Raw genomic sequence first — 23,068 nt, 5'->3', positions numbered from 1 at the left:
GCAGTCTCATCTGCATTTAATAAAGTAAATCCTCTAACATAATATATAGTTTCACAACTCTAGTCAGGTTGGTTCTTTTGTACTGACATAAATATTGAACTAAAAGTAACAGAAAACTCTAATATAACAAAGATTACAAAGACAAATGTGAATTCCTGCACATATATTGAGGACAGTATAGCCCAGTGAATGGGCTTTAGGAACCAGAAATATTTTGATGTGTAGATCGATTTTTTAATAGATGGAAGACATTCAGCAAAGAAGAAGTCACATGGAAAGTCAACCAAACGAGAAATAAAACAATATATCTGGCTTTTATTTATAGAAAATATCCTGTGTAAACAGTTTAGAGTCAAATCTTCATGAAAGTAAAAACTTAGAGGTTTTTATTCAACAGTTTTATTCTAACAATTATGTTTTATAAAAGACTTCATAGTGTGTCAAAATGCTGTTCCTCTTATGCCGTTCATTTTTATGTCCTTAAGGGTTCTTGATGAGACAACATCCTTGATAAGAATGAGAAAGAGAAAAGGGGGAGGGAGTTGAAATAAGCATCATTTCTGGTCAAGTATTTATTACAATCTTAACCATTCACTATTTAATAATCGGTCCTTGTTTTAATGAGGTACTGATAAAAGCAAGTAACCATCCTTGATAAATTATACCAACAATTTCTTTTTAAAAACTCAATGTCATTAACTACACTAATACCATTTTCTGCTATTTTTCTAAGTTGCATATTCTTTTTTGCCTTAAAAATGGGAAATGCAATATATAATAAAAAAAAATTCAACTAGCACATACATTTTTCAACTCTGATTTTCATCGCAATAAAAAATAAAAAAGTTTTACACCTGTGTGTCTTGTGAATGCTTCTTATGTAGTTCATATAGCTCATTATAATCACTAGAAGAGTACCACATGTACTTTGCCATTAAGTAATTTAAAAATATTCTTAGTTGAACATAGAATATAATTCCCATTTTACAATGTATCTCAAAATTCTGACCTGATAAAATTAATTCTATTATTTTATTGCATTATTTTAACATTTTTCTGAAAAACAATAGGATTGTTTTCCATTGATCAAGTAGTAGAAAATATATTTTAAAATTGCTATGTAACAGCATGTCAGAAAAAACTTCCAAATTCTTATATAGAAATGTGTTCCTGAAAATAAATGCCATAATCTCATCATTGTGATTAACATGCTCCTCCCTCAGTAGAAAGTTTGTCCAGCTATGCTTCCCATCATTGTTGCTTATACATGCACTTCTATGGGAAATGGTAGAAAACGTGGCAGAGAGAATATGTTCTCTTATCTCAGAACATATAGGTTAATTTTTCCACATTTAGATGTGACTCATATAAATTGGTTTATTTATCCAATGGCCAAAGAGACACAAATACCAAATAGCAAACAGGACTTTGATCTTAGACCACCCAGAAAGCTTGTTGAATTAGCTAAAGCTTCTTGGAGTTCTCTTGCTTTAAAAAAAAATAAACATTCCCCCCCCTCTATAATGACCATAAAGTAGGAGTGTTGCAGGACCTAATATGTCTTAAATTTATAGCATAATGAATCTCATGAATAACAATCTGAACAGAAAGAAAGAATAGTTGGAGGCACAAATCTCTTCTTACCTTTCTCTTTGAACACATCTTGGGTAATTAAATTGTCCTCTGTCACACTGCACTCGGAATTCAGATACAGGACCCGGAAACCCAGCTATGTAAGTATCTCTCTTACAAAGAAACTCAACATACTCGCCATGGAAAATATATGGTCTGTTGTCAAAATTCCATTTCAGGTGTAAATTATTATTTTCCATTGTATCAAAAGATAAAGTGCAAGGCTCTGGGGAAAAAAAAAAAAAAAAAAACTATCTTGATGCCTTTCAGTATTAGCCACTGTATTGCTTTCTCATAATGACCTTAAAATTCCCAGGCATTAGAGGAGTGAGTAAGTTAGAACTAACATTCAAGTCAGAAAATATATACAAAGGTCACAGAAAGCAGTCTGTTATTTATCTCTGTTGCCTTGAATTTGGAAAAAGGTTACATCCTACCAGTTTACTGAGTTTTATGCCATTAAGTTTTTCAAAGACAGCAAAATAAGATGTTTTTAGAAAATATTGATTAGTAGTAATAGTCATTGAAATAGTTTTTTCCCCCCTCTTTCTTCTTCAGAAAGTACAAATAAAACATTCATGGGACAAACCATCAATTGCTGGACAGATAGTATTTTATGGAAAGGTAGAAACAAGCTGGACTCTTGACATTGACTCAATCCAAGAAAGTGGAAGAGAGGAAATAATAAAGACAAAAATATTTCTCCATCTATTTGTGTCCTCTTTGATTTCTTTCATCAGTGTTTTGTAGTTTTCTATTTATAGGTCTTTTGTTTCTTTAGGTAGATTTATTCCTGAGTATTTTATTCTTTTTATTGCAATGGTGAATGGTATTGTTTCCTTAATTTCTCTTTCTGTTTTCTCATTGTTAGTGTATAGGAATGCAAGGGATTTCTGTGTGTTAATTTTATATCCTGCAACTTTACTATATTCATTGATTAGCTTTAGTAATTTTCTGGTAGAGTCTTTAGGGTTTTCTACATAGAGGATCATGTCATCTGCAAACAGTGAGAGTTTTACTTCTTCTTTTCCTATCTGGATTCCTTTTATTTCTTTTTCTGCTCTGATGAAATATACCGTGTTCATGGATTGGGAGAATCAACATGGTGAAAATGAGTATACTATCCAACGCAATCTATAGTTTCAATACAATCCCTATCAAGCTACCAACGGTATTTTTCACAGAAATAGAACAAATAATTTCACAATTTGTATGGAAATACAAAAAACCTTGAATAGCCAAAGCAATCTTGAGAAAAAAGAATGGAACTGGAGGAATCAACCTGCCTGACTTCAGGCTCTACTACAAAGCCACAGTCATCAAGACAGTATGGTACTGGCACAAAGACAGAAATATAGATCAATGGAACAAATAGAGAGCCCAGAGATAAATCCACATACCTATGGACACCTTATCTTAGGCAAAGGAGGCAAGAATATACAATGGAGAAAAGATAACCTCTTTAACAAGTGGTGCTGGGAAAACTGGTCAACCACTTGTAAAAGAATGAAAGTAGAACAATTTCTAACACCATACACAAAAATAAACTCAAAATGGATTAAAGATTTAAATGTAAGACCAGAAACTATAAAACACCTTGAGGAGAACATAAGGAAAACACTCTCCAACATAACATCACAGCAAGATCCTCTATGATCCACCTCCCAGAATATTGGAAATAAAAGCAAAAATAAACAAATGGGACCTAATGAAACTTAAAAGCTTTTGCACAACAAAGGAAACTATAAGCAAGGTGAAAAGACAGCCTTCAGAATGGGAGAAAATAATAGCAAATGAAGCAACAGACAAATAATTAATCTCAAAAATATACAAGAAACTCCTGAAGCTCAATTCCAGAAAAATAAATTACCTAATCAAAAAATGAGCCAAAGAACTAAACAGACATTTCTCCAAAGAAGACATACAGATGGCTAATAAACACATGAAAAGATGCTCAACATCACTCATTATTAGATAAATGCAAATCAAAACCTCAATGAGGTACCATTACACGCCAGTCAGAATGGCTGCTATCCAAAAGTCTACAAGCAACAAATGCTGGAGGGGGTGTGGAGAAAAGGGAACCCTCTTACACTGTTGGTGGGAATGCAAACTAGTACAGCCACTATGGAGAACAGTGTGGAGATTCCTTAAAAAACTGGAAATAGAACTGCCATACGACCCAGCAATCCCACTCCTGGGCACACACACTGAGGAAACCAGAACTGAAAGAGACACGTGTACCCCAATGTTCATTGCAGCACTGTTTATAATATCCAGGACATGGAAGCAACCTAGATGCCCATCAGCAGATGAATGGATAAGAAAGCTGTGGTACATATACACAATGGAATATTACTCAGCCATTAAAAAGAATACATTTGAATCAGTTCTAATGAGACGGATGAAACTGGAGCCCATTATACAGAGTGAAGCAAGTCAGAAAGATAAACACCAATACAGTATACTAATGCATATATATGGAATTTAGAAAGATGGTAATGATAACCCTATATGCAAGACAGAAAAAGAAACACAGATATACAGAACAGACTTTTGGACTCTATGGGAGAAGGCGAGGGTGGGATGATCTGAGATCAATCAATAGCATTGAAACATGTATAATATCAATTGTGAAACAGATCACCAGTCCAGGTTTGATGCATAAGACAAGTGCTCAGGGCTGGTGCACTAGGATGACCCATAGGGATGTGATGGGGAGGGAGATGGGAGGGGGATTCAGGATGGGGAACACATGTAAATCCATGACTGGTTCATATCAATGTATGGCAAAAACCACTACAATATTGTAAAGTAATTAGCCTCCAATTAATATAAATAAATGAAAAAAAGACAAAAATACAAATTAATTAAACAGCAACATATGAAGAAAGTATCAAAAAAATGAAGATATTGGCTCTTGAAAGGACTAATAAAGTTTATAGACCTGTGGCAAGATATGTTCTGGAGAAGGCAATGGCACCCCCACTCTTGCCTGGAGAATCCCATGGACAGAGGAGCCTGGTGGGCTGCAGTCCATGGGGTCGCACAGAGTCGGACACAACTGAAGCGACTTAGCAGCAGCAGCAACAAGATATGTCAAGAAAGAGATACATCTTCACAGCACTAAAGACACATCACTAAAGCACTAAAAAGAGTGTAAAAGGATGTTATGAACATTATGCCAACACATTTGGTAATTTAGGTATAGTGGACAAATACAAACCACTTCCTACTGAAACTGAGAGAAGAGATAATAACCTGGTATTTTTTAAACAAACTGAAGCTGTCATTGAAATCTTTCCTCAAAAAAAAAAAAACCCCAAATCCTCAAGGCTCAGGTGATATCTCTGATAAATTCTTAAAATTATTAAGAAAGAAATAGTATCACTCCTAGACAAAGTCCAGAGAATTGATAAGAGGGAATACTTTTCAACTCATATGAGGTTAGCAGAACCTAACCCCAAAGGAAAATAACAAACCAATCTCTCACATGAAAAAGATACATTAATCATAAGTAGAATATTAGCAAATAAAATTCAGCAGTATATAAAAAGCATAATTCATCACAATTATGTGAGATTTATTACAGAAATGCAAACATGCTTTAACCTTCAAAAAGAAGCAATGTAATTCCAGGGGGAAGAAAGAGCAAAGATAATAATTATATGATTGTTTCTACAGATACAGCTAAAATTAAAGTCACTGAGGTTTTTTTTTTTTAAACTTTTAACAAAATAGAAATAGGTGGCTTCTGTATCTTTAATTTGATTTTTATAAGTATTTGTAACACCATATTTCAAGAAGAATACTGGAAGATTTACTTATAAGATTGGAACACAAGGATACTCACCACTTCTTCTATTCAGCATTGTACAAAAGTCCAAGACAGTGAAATAAGAAAATAAATGAAAGTCAGATATAAACACAAAGAAATTTTTCTTTTTATTTAAAAATATGCTATTTTATGACTCCTGAGAATCTTGGGAAATATTGTTACTTCTATAGGATGCCTTGCTAACGAGGCATGAACATGTTTCATCTTCTAGATTGAGGAGGCCATTCCTATATTTGCTCCTGCTGTCCTCATGTTTCCTAGCAGCACCAATAACACACTGACTGCAGTTAGCCTGGTTACACACACCGCATGGCTTATACACCCTGTAGGTCCTGCTAAGCCTGTAGCTGATGTATGGTTTGTACTTAAAAAGTACGCATTAGGAGGGCTGGATTCCCGTTATTGGTGATCTAGAGGATCACCTGGGGCTTCTCAGGTGGCACTAGTGGTAGAGAATCTGCCTGCCAATGCAGGAGACGCAAGAGACACAGGTTCGATTCCTGGGTTGGGAAGATCCCCTGGAGTAGAAAATGGCAAGCTGTTCTGGTATTCTTGCCTGAGAACAATCTCATGGACAGAGGGGCCTGCAGGGCTACAGTCCATGGGTTGCAAAGAGTTGGACACGACTGAGCGAATAAGCACACGCAATAACCAAATCTAGAGCAAAGAGTAGAAACCAGTAAATAAACAGGCACACTAATTAAATAAAACAAATGCAAACTTAAGTGTTATATTAGTGTTCAGTTAAGTCACTCAGTTGTGTCTGACTCTTTGTGACCCCATGAACCGCAGCACGCCAGGCCTCCCTGTCCATCACCAACTGCCAAAGTCTACCAACCCATGTTCATTGAGTCGGTGATGCCATCCAACCACCTCATCCTATATTAGTGTTATATCACCTCAAAGAGAAGAGAAAGTGGAAAATATGGCTCAATTTGAACAAATAGAGACACATGTAGCACTACATACCCAAACACAATGGTGGTGTAGTCCACACGCCCTCTAAACAATAGGACTCCTTAGCTCCTTGAAGGAAATGGTGCTCAAAACATATGTATTCCACTGAAGAACCGTTTTCATAGGCGTTGAGTATTGAACTCTTAATAACTCCATTTTTAATAGCTGGGGGAGATGCACACATTCTTTTAGATTCTGCAAAAACAATTGTTAAAGTCCACAATGAATTGCTACAGTAGGTGGCCAGTGCTTTTATAACTGTTACAGAAATAAAACAAGATATTTCATGTCCAAGCATTTTTAAGACAACTCTCAAGTAGTTTTTAAATATCAAAAACATTTTGTGCCATCACTTCACACATAAAATTTATGATTGCGATTAGAATCTCATAGCATTAAATACACATTTAAAACTAGCAAAGTATTAACCATCATGATTTTACTTTTCCCCCTTCTGTCTTCCAAAAGTGAAAGCGAGTAAGATCTGTCTCAAAGATATGTTTCTGAATGCATTCTCTTCCTTTTTTCCTTACTAAAAGTGACAGTCTCCTGTCTAAGGAGTTCACAAATTCTCTCCCTCTACTTCAAGTTCCCTTCTGAGACAACGCTCTCCAGCTCACCCTGAGGTGAGTTTTACAAGCTTACTGATTGCTCACAAGAAAGTGATCCATCCTCTGAAAGTCTGGTGACATTTGCAAAATCTCATGATTTCTCCTTTTATAAAATTGACTTATGAAGTTAAAAGACGTCTTCCTTGTCATCCTATTTAAGGGTATGTACTAACTGGAAATTGATCAGCTCATTCCCAGTTTTATAGATTGGATGGTGAGGGTAGTAGATAGCTTAGGGTCTTATCCTTTGAACCATATCGATCACCTGTGATAATGGTCACCTAAGAAATTATCAGGAAGCACTGTTTGCTTTTCTTCTTGGCTGCAGCATGCAGAACTTTCCTGGACTAGGGATCAGAAAATGAGGCCCCTGCAGTGAAATTAACAAAGCCTTCACCGCTGGACCATCAGGGAAGTCAGGAAGCACTGTTGTTTTACCTTTTCTAATACATGAAGGATATTTCACTTCTCCTCTATTACACTGCACAGATAATTCAGAGGGTGGGGTTGATGGAGACAGCTCATATCCCTGCTTACATACAAAATCGATTAAATCTCCATGTAAGATCTTTCCCTCATAACTCCACTTCATCTGCACGTTATTTCTGCGCATGTCACCCATGTTAACAGTACACGGCTCTGTAAAACAAAGACTGTTTTAGATTCTTTTCTCATCTTACAAGAATGACAGTGATATATTTTTACAATAAAATTATGATAAGCATCAAAAGCAGTATTTTATACTTACCAGTTTGCATTATTAAAGCTCTTCACATACACAATAAAGTATCCATTACATTACTATCAAGTGAATTTATATATTTCATATAACTCTGTTATACCATAAATTAAAACCAATTAATTTGAAATATTAAAAATATTGTTTAGGGCCAGCAACCACTTAGATTTGTCATGATTTCCTTTCTATAAAATAAAAACCTTCAAACAGAAAATGTACTTATTGTGTTATATTTGTGGGACACCTGCCACTTGATATTTATCAGCAAATAAAACAAAGCTCCTTGACTCCATGAAGATTGCCTTCTAACTGGGAGAAATGCAATACAATAAACAATAAATGAACTAAATATGTGGATCTTATTTGTCCATCTTTAAACGACATATATAAGTGAGGTAGAAGAATGAAGAGTGGAGGGGAAGGGCTGTCACAGAGCTGAGGGAAGGAAGGTTATGCTTCTAGGTAAGGTGGTGGAGATAGGCTTGGGTGTGCATGCATGGTAAGTCGCTTTGGTCATGTATGACTCTTCACGATCCCATGGACTGTAGCCTGCCAGGCTCCTCTGTCCATGGGGTTCTCCAGACAAAGATACTAGAGTGGGTTGCCATTTCCTCCTCCAAGGGATCTTCTTGACCCAGGGATTGGACGCACATCTCTTATGTCTCCTACATTGGCAGGTGGGTTCTTTACCTCTAGCACCACCTGGTAAGCCCTGTGGTGACTATAGTTAGCAATATTATTTGGTACCCTTAAAAGACACCAAAAGAGTGGACCTTAAATGCTCTCATCACAACAACAGCCCCCTAAATTACTCGAGGTGAAGGATATGTAAACCAACTTTATCGTGCAATAATTTCACAGTGTGTGTATAGAATCATCACACTGTACACCTCAAATCCATACAATGTTATATGTCAACTGCATCTCAATAAAGCAGGGGGGAAATTTGTTTTAATTCAATGTGTTCTCTATCTTACCTAAGCAAACAGGTGGTGATGACCATCTTCCTTGTTCACAATGAGATATTTTTGCTCCTCTCAATAAGTAATATTCATTGCATCTATATTCCACAGAGGATCCTGTTGGGTAGCTTGCCAATAATTCACCAATAATAGCCCCATTTATTACATCAGGTGGAGGATTACAATTCTCAGTATTTTCTAAGAAAAGAGGTTACTTTTAGATTAACATGAACTTATAATAACATGATGACATAATACAGTTGCCCACACAATCGTCCTTCAATACTTGTACTATGTCATTTAGGACGATTGATTTCTGAATTCATCAGAAATTAGAGAAACATCATTCAGCTATGTATTATTACAATTTACTAAGCAAAACAAAACAGCAAATGTTTTGCTGAAGAACAAGTATGGGTCTTTTTCTGGCTTACAAAGGAATCAAGCTAGAGATATTCTTAAGATGTGTGGAAAGGTAAAGAGTGTTCTTTGACCTAAAGATTATGGTCTGTTCTAAAACTGTCATTTGTCATTATCCTGTTTTGTTTTTTCCTTCTCCTCCTCTTCATCTCAGATCTCAATCAACCCATGGATGAAAAGTTTCATTTTTCTGTCTGTAAGAGTTTTGCTTTTACTCCGCTAATTTCTCCAGCATCCTTGGTAGCTTTTCTCTCATGCAATAGTTATCCTTGGTAAACATGTGGAGGTCTCTCCAGGATCTGGACAAGAAATGAGGAAGACAGGAAGGGTAGCATCCCAGAGTTGTAACCTGGTCGTGTCCTTGAGTTAAATGAAAGGCCAGGTACATGGCTCAGAGGGTGGGGGAGTCAGAATGCACAGATGCAAAAATATCAGAATCAGGACATTCAAAAATTGTTTTCCTATTCTTTATATTGGATTAAAAATACGAATCTACAGAGAGCTTCATATGCTCCAGAAAAATGGCAGAATAGGTGCTCTATCTGTGCATGTCAAACTCTTCTAAGCAATGGACTATTGCTATAAGTGTGTGGATTAAACAAAGAGAATGAAAATTCTACACGCTAGGCTTAGCTCTGGATATGACACGCAGCACACATACCAACACACTCAGGCGGAAGGGTCCATTTCCCACGGTTGCACGTTATTTCCCCTGGTCCACGGAGGTGATAACCCCTCTCACACACGTATGTCACCTTATCCCCACTGTGATAAACCTCGGAGGTTGGATTTGCTGAGCCATTCCCCACCGAGGGTGGGGCCTCACAGGTCGCCCTCTGCTTGTCCTCTGAAAAGGGACGAATGAGAGAGAAGAGACCATTTAGCTCCACACGCAGGTTTCACATCAGGGAAAGCTTATTTGAGGTGCTGCTACCAGCGCATTTGGGAGGCTCTGTCCATTTCCCGTTTTCACAGCGTATCTCTTCTGCTCCCTGCATGGCGAAGTTAAGTTCACATTCTATACGAACTGTTTCTCCATGACGGTAGGAGGCTGAGTACGTTTGAAGTTTGGAGTTCAGAGGCAGAGGGGGAGGAGGACACCGATTTCTTCTTCCTTATGGAAAAACATCAGGATGTTTAGTCGTATAGTCACCAGAAATAACAGTTAAGATCTCACAAGCACATTGGCTGTGCCAAAGGCCCTAAGAAGTCTGGCAGGCAGACTGGGGTCACCCCTGGGATCCCCACATCCTGAGAGTCACTTCCTTGAGTCATGCCCTCCCCAGGAGCAGGAACTGGGACTTGCTTCTAACTGATGAACACAGCGGAGATGATGAGATGATGTGACTGTGTTTAACACAGCCACAAGGATGCAGGTGTGATCACGCACACATGTTCATGCAACACCGTGTGGCAAGGCCCTTCTTGCCAAGAGACTCTGTCCCCCTACTGATCTGGAGGAGAAACTGCCTTGTCTGTGAGCTTCCAAAGAGGGAGGAGGACCACGGGGCAAGGGGCATAGGGCTGCCTCCAGGGGGCAGCCAGCAGGCACTAAGACCCTCGGCTCAGTAGCCGCCAAGCTCCGAAACCTGCCACAGATCACAGAAAGCTTGAATGCAAGGTTCTTCCCCTGTCCAACCTCAGATGACACTGTGGCTTGCCTATTGCTCCACCAGACATGGACACACAGCTACAGCTGACCCACACTTGTGTGTGGTTTTAAGCTGTTGCTCAGTCACTCAATCATGTCTGAGGGACATGACTCCATGGAAAGTAGCCCACCAGGCTCCTCTGTCCATGGGATTTCCCAGGCAAGAATACTGGAGTGGGTTGCCATTTCCATCTCCAGGGTTTAAGCTGTTAAGTTCATGCAATGGAACACAAAAAAGAGAATTTTACATTCATTATCTCCTTTAATCTTAAAATAACTTTGTTAAGTGGGGACTATTTCATCTCCCATGTTATAGACAGAGGATCTAAAACTTAAGAAGTAAGTAAATTATTAATAAGTGGTGGATCTTGGCATTCCTGAACCTGTGTCTATATGAATTAAAATCTCCTCCTCTTAACTAGTTAATTCTAAAATACTGACTATATTCATTTCCCACGACTGCTGGGACGAATCACCACAATGGAGTGGCTTCACATACCACACGTTTATTCTGTTACAGTTCTGGAAACCCAAGTCCAGAATCAGCTTCACTGGGCTGAGATCTGGGTGTTGGGAGAAGCTTTAGGGAAGAAGTGGCTTGTCTGCCTCTGCAGCTCCCGGGGGCTGCCAGCTCACCTCGGCTCATGACTCCTTCCTTTTCCACTCCAACCTTTGCTTCCCCTGTCACCTTTCATACTTGATCCTCTGTAGTCAAATCTCGCTCTTCCTCTTTTAATGGTTGCGATTACATTTAAAGTCCACATGGATAATCCCAGATTATTATCCCCATCTCAAGATCCTTAACTCCATGACATCTGCAAAGTCCCCATTGTTCCATAAGGGAACAGTCACTGGTTCCAGGGAGTCGTATATGAGTATCTTATCCTCCCAGGGATGGGAGGGCAGGGAGGCATTATTCAGATTACGATACTGCCCATCTTACATCTAAGGACTATTTACTAGAAAAAAATAGCATGGACGTTGGCATCTGACTAATTTTCGGTGCGGGGAGAGGAGTGTGGAATAGGTGATAAGTAGGTAGGTTTGCCCTTTATTATTTTTTTTAATGTTTATTTATTTTGGCTGCATTGGGTCTTAGCTGCAGCATGCAGCATCTTTTCATTGCTGCGGCTCTTAGTCTTCCCTGTGGCACTTGGGCTCCTAACTGCTCTGTGGGCATAGTTGCCCCAGAGCATGTGGGATCTTAGTTCTGAGATCAGGGATTGAACCCACATCCCCTGCATTGGAAGGCAGATTCTTAACCATTGGACCACCTGGGAAGTCCCTGCCATTTAGTTCTGAAATAATATGCTACAGGAAATTTGCCAACAATCTTTCTCTCTACTGTTAGACCAAGGCTTTTAGGCACCACTGCAAAATTTTAGAAAGAATGTTTTTAATTAAAAAAAATTAAAAATTGTTGAGTGCATTTAGAGAACGCTGGCCGTTTGGAGCAATCCCTCTACACAGCCCCTGGTCACTCGGTTTTCATTCTTCCCAGCAACTGCTTCCAATCGTCACCACTCTCTTTCCAAGCTTTCCTTTCCTGCCTTTCTCCTGCCTGTTAGTAATGACTGCATTTTCTACATTACAGAGAAAACAGAGGCTATCAAGACCTTTATATCTCCCCATCCCTCCCAATCCTCCAACTCCTTCCTATCTTTTAAGGCCCAGATCAGACATTATCCATCACCTCTGTAAATGTGGTCTCAGTCAGAAGCTTCAGTGCTTGTTTGAACACCTTACACCTGACTTTATGATACCATTTTTCACATGGTATCAATTACTCTTTTGTATCTGTGTCTTCTGCTAGACCAGAACGTTCTCCATGGAACACTATCATGGAACACTTCATGGAACATGACTATCGAATTGCTGTCTCCTAACAGGTAATCATCCCACCTGCCTGAACACAGCCAGCGACACGAATGGAACCACCGCTGTCCCACGTGAGGGCAGCTCCTCCTGGAAGTTTTCCTCTGCACTTTGGGTAACTTCTTGCTGCTTTTTCTGCACTTTGTCCCACTACTTTGAAGCCTGTGTTTTTACATCAGGGAATGTGTGGCCCAGGAATAAGAAAGTACCTTTACACAGCTTCCACCCTGGCACAATTGATCTAGTTAATTCCCAATAAGAAGAACGATTCATTACAATAAAAGATTTATAATTTACTACAGATTTTTAACAATATATTTAAAAGCTATATCCACTCTACAGACTAACATAAAAATTAAGCATATTAATTATATACTCAGATTAAATGTATTAAAGATTACTGAAAATAGCAGTAATTTAAAAGACAATATTTATTTTTAAAAATAGGAATTGGAAGAATGCTTACTTATCATCAGAGACATTTTTTTATAGAAATTAAAGCCGATTCAGACATAATATTTTATTTGTGAATGAAATTTTAAAAGTTACCTTCACAGACAGGAGATTCTGGGTACCAACCAAAGTTATAGCACTGAATTAAGTCAGAGCCACTTAGATAATAATTTTTATTACAGAAAAACTGAACTACATCTCCTTCTTCATAGGTTTGCTTTACAGGATGAAAATAACCATTTTCTATTACTCTTAAAGAAGAGCATTTTAATTCTAAAAATGAAAAAACAAATAAAAAACAAAGACATGTTATTTTTCCTGCTAGAACAAAATTCACTTACTACTTACATGCCATATCTGAATTAGAAATCAGCAACTTTGCTATTATCCACAGCAAAGTTTGTCAATTTATACATTTATTAAATATCAATAAACTCATTTTAAGTATCTGAGCTAAGAGGATTCTTTCTTCTTTGAGAGATTGAAAAAAGGAAAGCCATACTGTCAACATCTTTAAAATCAGAAGCAAAAAAGCAAAATTAAGGAAAAAGGAACATAATTAGCCTAACAAGTCGCATCCATTTTTGGGAGGGACTTTTTCAGAGTGAAAGCAGTTGTCTTCCAGGGGAGAACCTACTGGTACATTGTGGGGTGAGGGCCCATCCATACGGGCGACACTCCACCTCCTCCGTCCTCTTGCCAGAAGCCGTGCGGTACCCAGAGGCACACTCGTATCCAACTTTGTCCTTCACTTTGAATGTTTTCTGTGCTGTGAAATAATTTCCATGATGCAATTCAGGGGCCAAACATGCTTCTAAAACAAAACATTAAAGTCATTTGTTTTATGGACTTCATCCCTGAATCTAGAATATTAAAAGGAAATCTCAAAAAGTATTTTCAACTTTTACTTTCTTTGAATATTAACAAACATATGACAGAATCAACTCTCAGCAAAACTGAAAAATAATCAAAGTTTGCCTTTGTCCACTGAGTCCCTTTTTTATGCACTCTGCGTCCTAACCCTACCTGTCTTCTGTCCTTCAAATTCTACTCTGGTGTATTTGGCCAAAGGTCACAACTCAACAGAAGGCTTATGCATTAACAATTTTTTGATGATGTCCCATCAGTGGGTTTGTATAATTTAAATATAAATATAAATTTTATATATATTAAATATACATTACATATTTACATATATTATAATAATATATATTATATGATTATATTATATTGTATTATAAAAATACAATATATTTATATGTGATATATTTATTATGCAATTTTTATATTATATATAAATTATAGTATATATTACATAATATATATACATATTATATATAGTATATAGAAATTATATATTATATAACATATAATATATTATAAAACTATATACTATATTATATCTACATATAATTATATAATATTTATTATATATGATATATATTTATAATATATACTCAACAGAGTATATATTTATAACATAACTCAACAGAACGCTTTGTGCATTAACAATTTTTTGATGATGTCCCATCTGTGCATTTGTATAATTAAAATATAAATATATATATTTAGTATATATCAAATATATATTATATATTTATATATATTATATATAATACATCATTATTATATATTATATATTTATGTATATTTATATATAATTATATAATACATATTATATAATGTATTGTATATTTATATATTATGTATTATATTTTATATTATATTATATTTTATATAATATACATTATATTATTATATATTTTATAATATAAATTTTACACATAATATATATCATAGCTCTGTGATAATAATAATTATATATTATATATCATTATATTATATATTATTTAAATATAATATATTATAACAATATATAATTTATCATTATATAAATTATATGTTATTGTATTATATATATCATATATTTAAATATATAGACATTTATATTTCTATATAAATATATATAATTTTGTGATAATTATATATATAACACATATAATAACATGTATTATATATCATATATAACATATAATATGTTATATAGTATATAACATATAATATTATATAACATATTATATAATATAAAATATGCATGATAACTCTGTGATATATATTATAATTATATATAATATATAATATATATTATATATAATTGAGAGCTTGAAATTTATATAAATATATATTATATAATATATAAATTATCACACATATTATTATAATATGTTATATAATATATATTAATATATATTAAATATATATATACTCATACACATCATTTCAATCACTCAGTCATTTCTGACTCTTTGCAACCCCATGGACTGTAGCTCACCAACTCCCAGAGCTTACTCACACTCATGTCCAGTGAGTTGGTGATGCCATCCAACCATCTCATCCTCTGTCATCCCCTTCTCTTCCTGCCTTCAATCTTTCCCAGCATCAGGGTCGTTTCAAATGAGTCAGTTCTTCACATTAAGTGGCCAAAGTACCAGCATTTCAGCTTCAGCATTAGTCCTTCCAATGAATATTCAGAACTGATATCCTTCAGAATGGATTGGTTGAATCTCCTTGCTGTCCAAGGGACTCGCAAGAGTCTTCTCTAACATCACAGTTCAATAGCATCAATTCTTTGGCGCTCAGCCTTCTTCACAGTCCAACTCTCACATCCATACATGACCACTGGAAAAACCATAGCCTTGACTAGATGGACCTTTGTTGGCAAAGTAATGTCTCTGCTTTTTAATATGCTGTTTTTGGTCATAACTTTTCTTCCAAAGAGCAAGTGTCTTTTAATTTCATGGCTTGCAGTCACCATCTGCAGTGATTTTGGAGCCAAAAAAAATAAAGTCTCTCACCATTTCCATTGTTTCCCCATCTATTTGCCATGAAGTGATGCGACTAGATGCCATGATCTTAGTTTTCTAAATGTTGAGCTTTAAGCCAACATTGTCACTCTCCTTTCACTTTCATCAAGAAGCTCTTTAGTTCTTCTTCGCTTTCTGCCATAAGTGGTATCATCTGCATATCTGAGGTTATTGATATTTCTCCCAGCAACCTTGATTCCAGCTTGTCCTTCATCCAGTCCAGTCTTTCTCATGATACACACACACACACACACACACACACACATTCAAATGATTGGCTTATCTGATATTGGCTGGCAGAATAAAGTAATGTGTGTTATTTCAAATTCTTGTCAAATGAAGGAAATCATTTATATATGTTGCAAAAAACAGGTTCATTAAGGTTCTTTTCTTTTATCTTATGTCAATTCTTTTTTTTTTTTTTTACTAGCAGAAAGTAGGAATTCCTGGAGTAAGTGTGTTGTGGAAGATGGGATCCCTTGGATGAAGGAAACACGTAACATTTGAAGGAAACAACATAATAACTTCCTGCATTGGTAGATATACTAAAAAATAAACTATATTTAAATAAAAATACCTGCCAATATAAGAAAGCACTAAACTTACTAAACTCCCAAGCTCTTTCTTGTCTTCTGGTTTAGGAGATGATTCTTAAACACATACCATGTTCCTTCCTACAGGTTGGCTGGGAAGACCACCCGTCAGCAAGGCATTGAACCACTTCCTCATCCTGCCCTGCGATGGTTTTGTATCCTGGTGCACAATGATAGCGCAAGTTCTCTTGTATTTTGTAGGCTAATTTTGTATCAGAGATGTAACCATTCTTCAGGTCAGGCTTAGGGCACTTTTCTGTGGGAGAAAAATATTCATTTTCTAAATTGATGAAATTAAGCTTGATTTTTTTTAGTAAGTTGTAAAACTAACAATGCAAAAGTTTAATGTTATTCTTGGAGTTTTAAGGAGAAAAAATATTCACTTTTTTGTGAATTTTAAATAAGGAATTTTTAAATAAGGAATTCCTTGATTTATTTTAATTTTGGAAGTATCTCTTTAAAAGCTGATTCAGTTTGACACTGAAATTCTTGGTATGCACTGACTTCAATTTTCACAGTCAGCCCAACCCCTACCTCATCCACTGTAGAAAATATATCCAGAGATCTTCTAACCACCATTAACGGGAAATAGAAGGATTTGCTTTTAGGTTTACTTCCTAAAACTTTGAGTCCACTGCATTTGATAATATTTAACACCATGTAACTAAAGCACATGGACCTACTCTATAAATCCTTATATAATCCTGCAGACAATTTATTGTGAAAATCGTGTTCATTTATTTTTTCAGCCTCTGATTGCCTACGAGCACAGTAAGACTCCTTAGTCAGTCTATGTAGACTGTGACTGAGTCACAGACATGCTACTTCGAGTTCACAGAGCTAATTTTTAGTAAATATTTGGGACAGTGATGTGTTGAATAGGACATTTATCTTAGCGTCAAATGGAGTTCAATCAGTTTTTGAGCATGATTAATGGACCCTCATAATAAACCAATTCAGAAAGGTGAAAGAGATTTGTCCAAGGTTAGTATTAGTTTAAATATGTCATACTTGCTGTGTGGAACCACTGTATAGGGATTATCTCGCTGAAGTTGCATGATTTCCATTTTACAGATGAGAAAGTCCAGCCCAAAATGTTGAAGCCACTTCCCAGTGGTAGAGCCAGATCCCGCAGAGCAGTCTGGCCGCAGAGGGTATGTCTCAACCCTGACCCCGCAGTGCTGACCCTCTTCATCCTCATCCAGCTCCTACTTCACTGCTCTCACAGCATCTCATCTCAGATGTTTAATTTACTTTTATGCTCTAGTTATGAATGAGGTTCATTTATTGCAGTTAATCTATGATCTGTGTTAACACTAAAAGTGTAACGCTTAAATTGGTGGTCTGTCCACAAGTCATGGAATGGATAATTATCCCACATGGATATGTTTACTGGACATATCAACCAGTGTAAATAAACATCATACTTCTTCTAAATGAAACTGACACAACCAAAGCCCCTTACTCTGCAAAACAGAACTTGGGAACTGTGTCATCAGAGAGAGGTCGCCTGACCCCCTGGAAACCAGCTGACAGTCTCTAGTGTTTCTAGTGTAGCCTGACATGAAATATTGGGTTCTGCCAATCAGATTTCCTTTCCACAAATTTGAACTCAAAATTCAGAAAAACAGATTGTTCAATGGATATTATGCAAGGCGAAGTCATACAACAGAGGGAGGAGTCTTTCAAAGGATAAAATACTAGAGTAATAACCTTATACTTCCTAAGCGTCAGATAGTTTTCTGGCTTCCGCAGAATTCTCTGCGTAAGTCCCTCATTCCTCAAAGTAACTAGATGGTGTGTCTGTTCCTTGCCATGTGATGACAACAATTTCAATAATTGCCCTTATTCTCTTCTCAGAGTATTATTAAGAACAGATAAGGAGGCTTCCCTGGTGGCCCAGCTGTAAAGAATTCACCTGCCAGGGCAAGAAACATGGCTTTGATCCCTGATTCGGGAAGATCCCACACGCCGAGGAGCAGCTGAGCCCATGAGCCACCGCTTGAGCTTGTGGCCTGGAGCCCCGGAGCCTCAACAGCGGAGCCCACGTGCCACGACTAGGGAAGCCCGTGAGCCCAGAGCCCGGCTCTGAAACAAGAGAGGCCACCTCCAGAGAACCCCACGCGCCGCAACTAGAGAGTAGCCCCTGCTCACGGCTGCTAAAGAAAGCCCACGCAGCAACGAAGACCCGGCACAGCCAAGAATAAAAACATGGATAAAACTGCTTTTAGAAAGATAAGGAAGATGACATTTTAATGAAAAACACGACTTATAGAATTTCAGAATATGCTTTCATTTTGTAAAAAAGACCGAGGGCCGATAGTTTTGTCCCTACCTACCGAAAGGTTCAGACACCTGCCCTCTGGGGCCCCTAGCTTTACCGGCTAGTCTGTTTGTGAGTTATCACATGAGACTGGCCCCACCGCCGACTTACTGAAGCACTGTGGCTGGGGAGACCAGCCTGCCGCCGTACACGTGGTCCGCGCCTCGCGTTTGCCGGTTGCAGTCGTATAACCAACCAAGCAGGAAAATGACAGATTTTGGTTTATCCTCATTGGAAAGTAATAACTTTCAAAAGTATAGTAATATTGGGCAATCCTTCCATTCTCCACACTAGGAAAACCACAGGGCTTCTCTGAAATGAGTAAACAATAAGCTGTGCACTGAAAAATACATTTAAAACCATGCAATTTGTGATCAAGTGACAATACATTTTAAAATTGAAAGTGGTTGCAGACACTTTAGCCAGTACTTACTTTCTATTACTTAACATTTTAAGGTACTTTTGTGACAATACTTTTCAATCAGAATTAATCTGCTAGCAACCCCAACTCCCAATCGTCAGAATTAGTGTGGGTAGGCCACTTCCTCAGAGAAGCTTCCCCTAACTTTGTCAAGCAGCATGCTCTAATAGAAATAGAACACAGCTGACATTTCTTTGTGTGAAAGAAGATTATAACCACACAATAATTAGAAAATTAGCTAGAATATTGCAATGTCTCATGGTATAGCTAATAGACAATTATATCAGCTGTTTTTTCCCTATTTAGACAGAAAAATAAAAGGAAACTATTCATATAAAAGTTATCTTATTGTAGAATTAAATGCATCAAATCAGATGATTCTATTTCATAATTTTAATTGCAAAACCTCTTTTGGCAGAAAATTTGTAGTAAGCTATTCAACTAAAAGCAGTTATAGTAATATTCCATGGTGTATATGTACTACAGCTTCCTTATCCATTCATCTGCTGATGGGCATCTAGGTTGCTTCCATGTCCTGGCTATTATAAACAGTGCTGCGATGAACATTGGGGTGCACGTGTCTCTTTCAGATCTGGTTTCCTCAGTGTGTATGCCCAGAAGTGGGATTGCTGGGTCATATGGCAGTTCTATTTCCAGTTTTTTAAGAAATCTCCACACTGTTTTCCATAGCGGCTGTACTAGTTTGCATTCCCACCAACAGTGTAAGAGGGTTCCCTTTTCTCCACACCCTCTCCAGCATTTATTGCGATTACTCAGCCATTAAAAAGAATTCATTTGAATCAGTCCTAATGAGATGGATGAAGCTGGAGCCCCTTATACAGAGTGAAGTAAGCCAGAAAGATAAAGAACATTACAGCATACTAACACATATATATGGAATTTAGAAAGGTGATAACGATAACCCTATATGCAAAACAGAAAAAGAGACACAGATGTACAGAACAGACTTTTGAACTTTGTGGGAGAATGTGAGGGTGGGATATTTCAAAAGAACAGCATGTATACTATCTATGGTGAAACAGATCACCAGCCCAGGTGGGATGCATGAGAGAAGTGCTCCGGCCTGGTGCACTGGGAAGACCCAGAGGAATCGGGTGGAGAGGGAGGTGGGAGGGGGGATCGGGATTGGGAATACATGTAAATCCATGGCTGATTCATATCAATGTATGACAAAACCCACTGGAAAAAAAAATAATAATAATTTAAAAAAAAAGATATAAATATAAAAAACAACCATTTCAGTAAAAAAAAAAAATAAAATAAAATAAAAGCAGTTATAGATAATCTGTAGGCTATTTTAGTCAGCAAATTCCCTCCAGTGTTTTAAAAGAGCGTTATGGCTGTGGTTTCCTACTCTGTATATGCCTCTTGCTGACACTCAGTGACCTGCCTGGTTTCCCATCCCTGCAGCCCGAGAACACCGTGAACTACTCCTAAGGGGCCCACCCTTGTGCACTGCCCGCCTCACTCACACTCACTCACGACATGAGTCAGACTGGGCAGGATGATTTCTAACAGGGAGTCCACAGGCACCCTTCTCTGGACAGTCCTGAATAAGCCCTGCCGTCCTGAGTGTTACTAAACCCCGCTTTCATTCTCAGACATGTCCTTGTTTACATATTCAATTGTATGGTCCTACTAATTATTTGTACTACCTAATGTATTCAATCAAGGGCTTCTCAGGTGGTGCAGTGATAAAAAAAAAAAAAAAAAAAAAATCCACTTGCCAGTGCAGGAGATGCAAGCAATGTGGGTTCAATCCCTGTGTCGGGAAGATCCCCTGAAGGAGGAAATGGCTACCCCCTCCAGTATCTTTCGACCAAAGAATAAATTAGGATAAAAATCAAGGCATCAAGAATCAAAAATCTTGCTTATGATTTGTGGTTTGTTCTTTTTCAAATTTCCCACATTAAGCTCTCACTGTAAGGACAGAGAATTAAAATTATACAAGCTTAGCGGTGTTAGGAATGGATTCTAGTCTAAAACTAGAATTAAGGTTAACTTAACTTCAAATGATGATACTTTTAGTCTAAAATATCCTTTAAGATATTTATATCCTGATCTCTTATGCCCTCAAAACTAGAGATGCTAAAGGTTTTCTTTTTTCTTTTTTTTTGGTCTTGTTTTGGATTTCTAAGTTATGTTACTTTAGGAATAGTTTAGTAGTTTTTCCCAAAACAAAAAGTTTGTCTAAATATTATAACAAATTATAAGAATCTTTTTTATAAAACTGGTACATAAAAATGAAAGACTATATTCAAAACTTCAAAAGAAATAATGTTAGAATTTCCCTTTATAATTTTTAGAGAATAAAGAATATTAAAAATTAGTTTTACCTTCTGCATGGAGTTCTCCTGAGATGATTAATATGATAATCAAAGCCAAGCCTTTTGACCTCATCTTCTGTGGTGTGTTTTATAAAGGTTTTAACCATTCAAAAGTACTTAGGGACTCCTCATTAAGTACACAATACTTGTCATGGAAAAAAAGTTAATTATTTACAACATCTAAGTCCCTTTGTAACAACCTTTATAATTGATTTAAAATAGATTAGGATAATACTAAAAATACCCAACCATGTTAATGGACAGTAGTTTTCATGCCACAGACCAATCAGAACATGATCACCAATAAGGGTAACAGTAAGAAAAGAAAAATAATTAACCCAGGCTGCATAGAAAGCAGGCTAAGTTTTCGACTTTAATTTCCCATTGTAAGTCCATGGACTAAAGTTCACTGGTTGCCATTGATTTCTTCACCACCATTGGTCAATTGACGGATTGAACTTAGGTCTGTGAGTTACTGGATCCCTGATATGAAAATAGTGTTGTCTAGACTGAGCTGCTAAAGGGAAAAGTGGCCTTGTTTCGAGCGGTGATAGAATATTATTATTGCTTGTAAAGTCTCATGTTGAGAGAGTTTGTATGCTGTGGCAGGTGATGAGATAAGCAGTGTGCTGAATTGTCATTTACGAGAAATGCTTTGAGAGTCCAGTGTTTACCAGGACATGCTTTAGTCTTGCGTTTGTAGTGTCAGCTACAAACTGGTACTTGCCATGGGCATTTGCCCTCTGCCTCCACAAGGATTAAATCCTGTGTTACTGCAGCGGCTGACTTGCAACACCCCTGGGAGGGAACTCAGGGTGGAGAGCAGAAATGAGGCACTCTGTGCTCTGGGAAAACTGGCAGAACATGTCTTCAGATAGTTAGATATTTTCAAGAGCTGATTTTATGAGCCCAATTCTTATATCTCCTCATATCTAGAAGTACACTGAGATCCTTCATGGTGACATCTACTCCTCGTGACTAGCAGAAATCTTCTGCAAAAAATATAGGCGTGGTTACATGTACTCTCCCTTCACCAAAAATCACATATATACTCACCTTCCTTGCTACCTGTTCGAAGCAGCTTCTCGGAACTGTCTGAGATGCTGTCTCCTGGGCTGTAGTCCTCATTTTGCCCAAATAAAACTTAACTTGCAACCCCCACATTGTGCATTTTTTAAAGTCAGCAGTAACAGTAAAAAAAACAGATTCTTATGACTGCCCTCATGGAGTTTACATTCTAAACGGCTTTAGTTTAAACTACAAAATAATACTGTGAGGTGGGAAGTCCTATTATTTCAATTTTGGAAATTTTAATTAAAATACAATAGGAAAGTGCATGAACCATTAGTACACAGATCAACGGATTCTCACTAACTGAACA

General features: G+C 37.0%; 1 protein-coding gene across 3 annotated transcripts; it reads right to left on the bottom strand.

Moving 5' to 3' along the window:
- Positions 1 to 314: 314 nt before the first annotated feature.
- On the bottom strand, positions 315 to 21,866 carry F13B (coagulation factor XIII B chain). 3 transcript variants are annotated; one of them, XM_061161284.1, is made up of 12 exons: positions 21,697 to 21,861; positions 19,030 to 19,230; positions 16,666 to 16,851; positions 13,776 to 13,952; positions 13,235 to 13,411; positions 10,094 to 10,273; positions 9,821 to 10,006; positions 8,755 to 8,937; positions 7,477 to 7,677; positions 6,440 to 6,622; positions 1,645 to 1,858; positions 315 to 506 (listed from the first exon to the last, which is right to left on the bottom strand). In XM_061161284.1, the coding sequence occupies exons 1-12, from the start codon at positions 21,758 to 21,760 to the stop codon at positions 473 to 475; spliced, it is 1,986 nt and encodes a 661-aa protein (XP_061017267.1). In that variant the 5' UTR covers positions 21,761 to 21,861; the 3' UTR covers positions 315 to 472. The 3 variants fall into 3 exon arrangements, with proteins under 3 accessions (XP_061017267.1, XP_061017270.1, XP_061017269.1); XM_061161287.1 differs by lacking the exon at positions 19,030 to 19,230 and having other exon boundaries at positions 21,697 to 21,866; XM_061161286.1 differs by lacking the exon at positions 13,235 to 13,411 and having other exon boundaries at positions 21,697 to 21,860.
- Between the last annotated feature and the right edge of the window lie 1,202 nt (positions 21,867 to 23,068).

This window comes from Dama dama, chromosome 14 (genome assembly GCF_033118175.1).
Source record: "Dama dama isolate Ldn47 chromosome 14, ASM3311817v1, whole genome shotgun sequence".
Classification (NCBI taxonomy): Eukaryota; Metazoa; Chordata; class Mammalia; order Artiodactyla; family Cervidae; genus Dama; species Dama dama.
This window is presented reverse-complemented; position numbering and strand designations above follow the sequence as displayed.

Bases quoted from the DNA above. Each gene is read 5' to 3' on its own strand.
- F13B (XM_061161284.1), bottom strand. From the start codon at position 21,760: ATGAGGTCAAAAGGCTTGGCTTTGATTATCATATTAATCATCTCAGGA. The intron at 16,852-19,029 runs GTAAGTCGGCGG...TTTCTCCCACAG, and splicing joins TCCCCAGCCACAGTGCTTCA to AAAAGTGCCCTAAGCCTGAC. The intron at 10,274-13,234 runs GTAACTTTTAAA...TTTTTCCATAAG, and splicing joins AGAATCTCCTGTCTGTGAAG to GAAGAAGAAATCGGTGTCCT.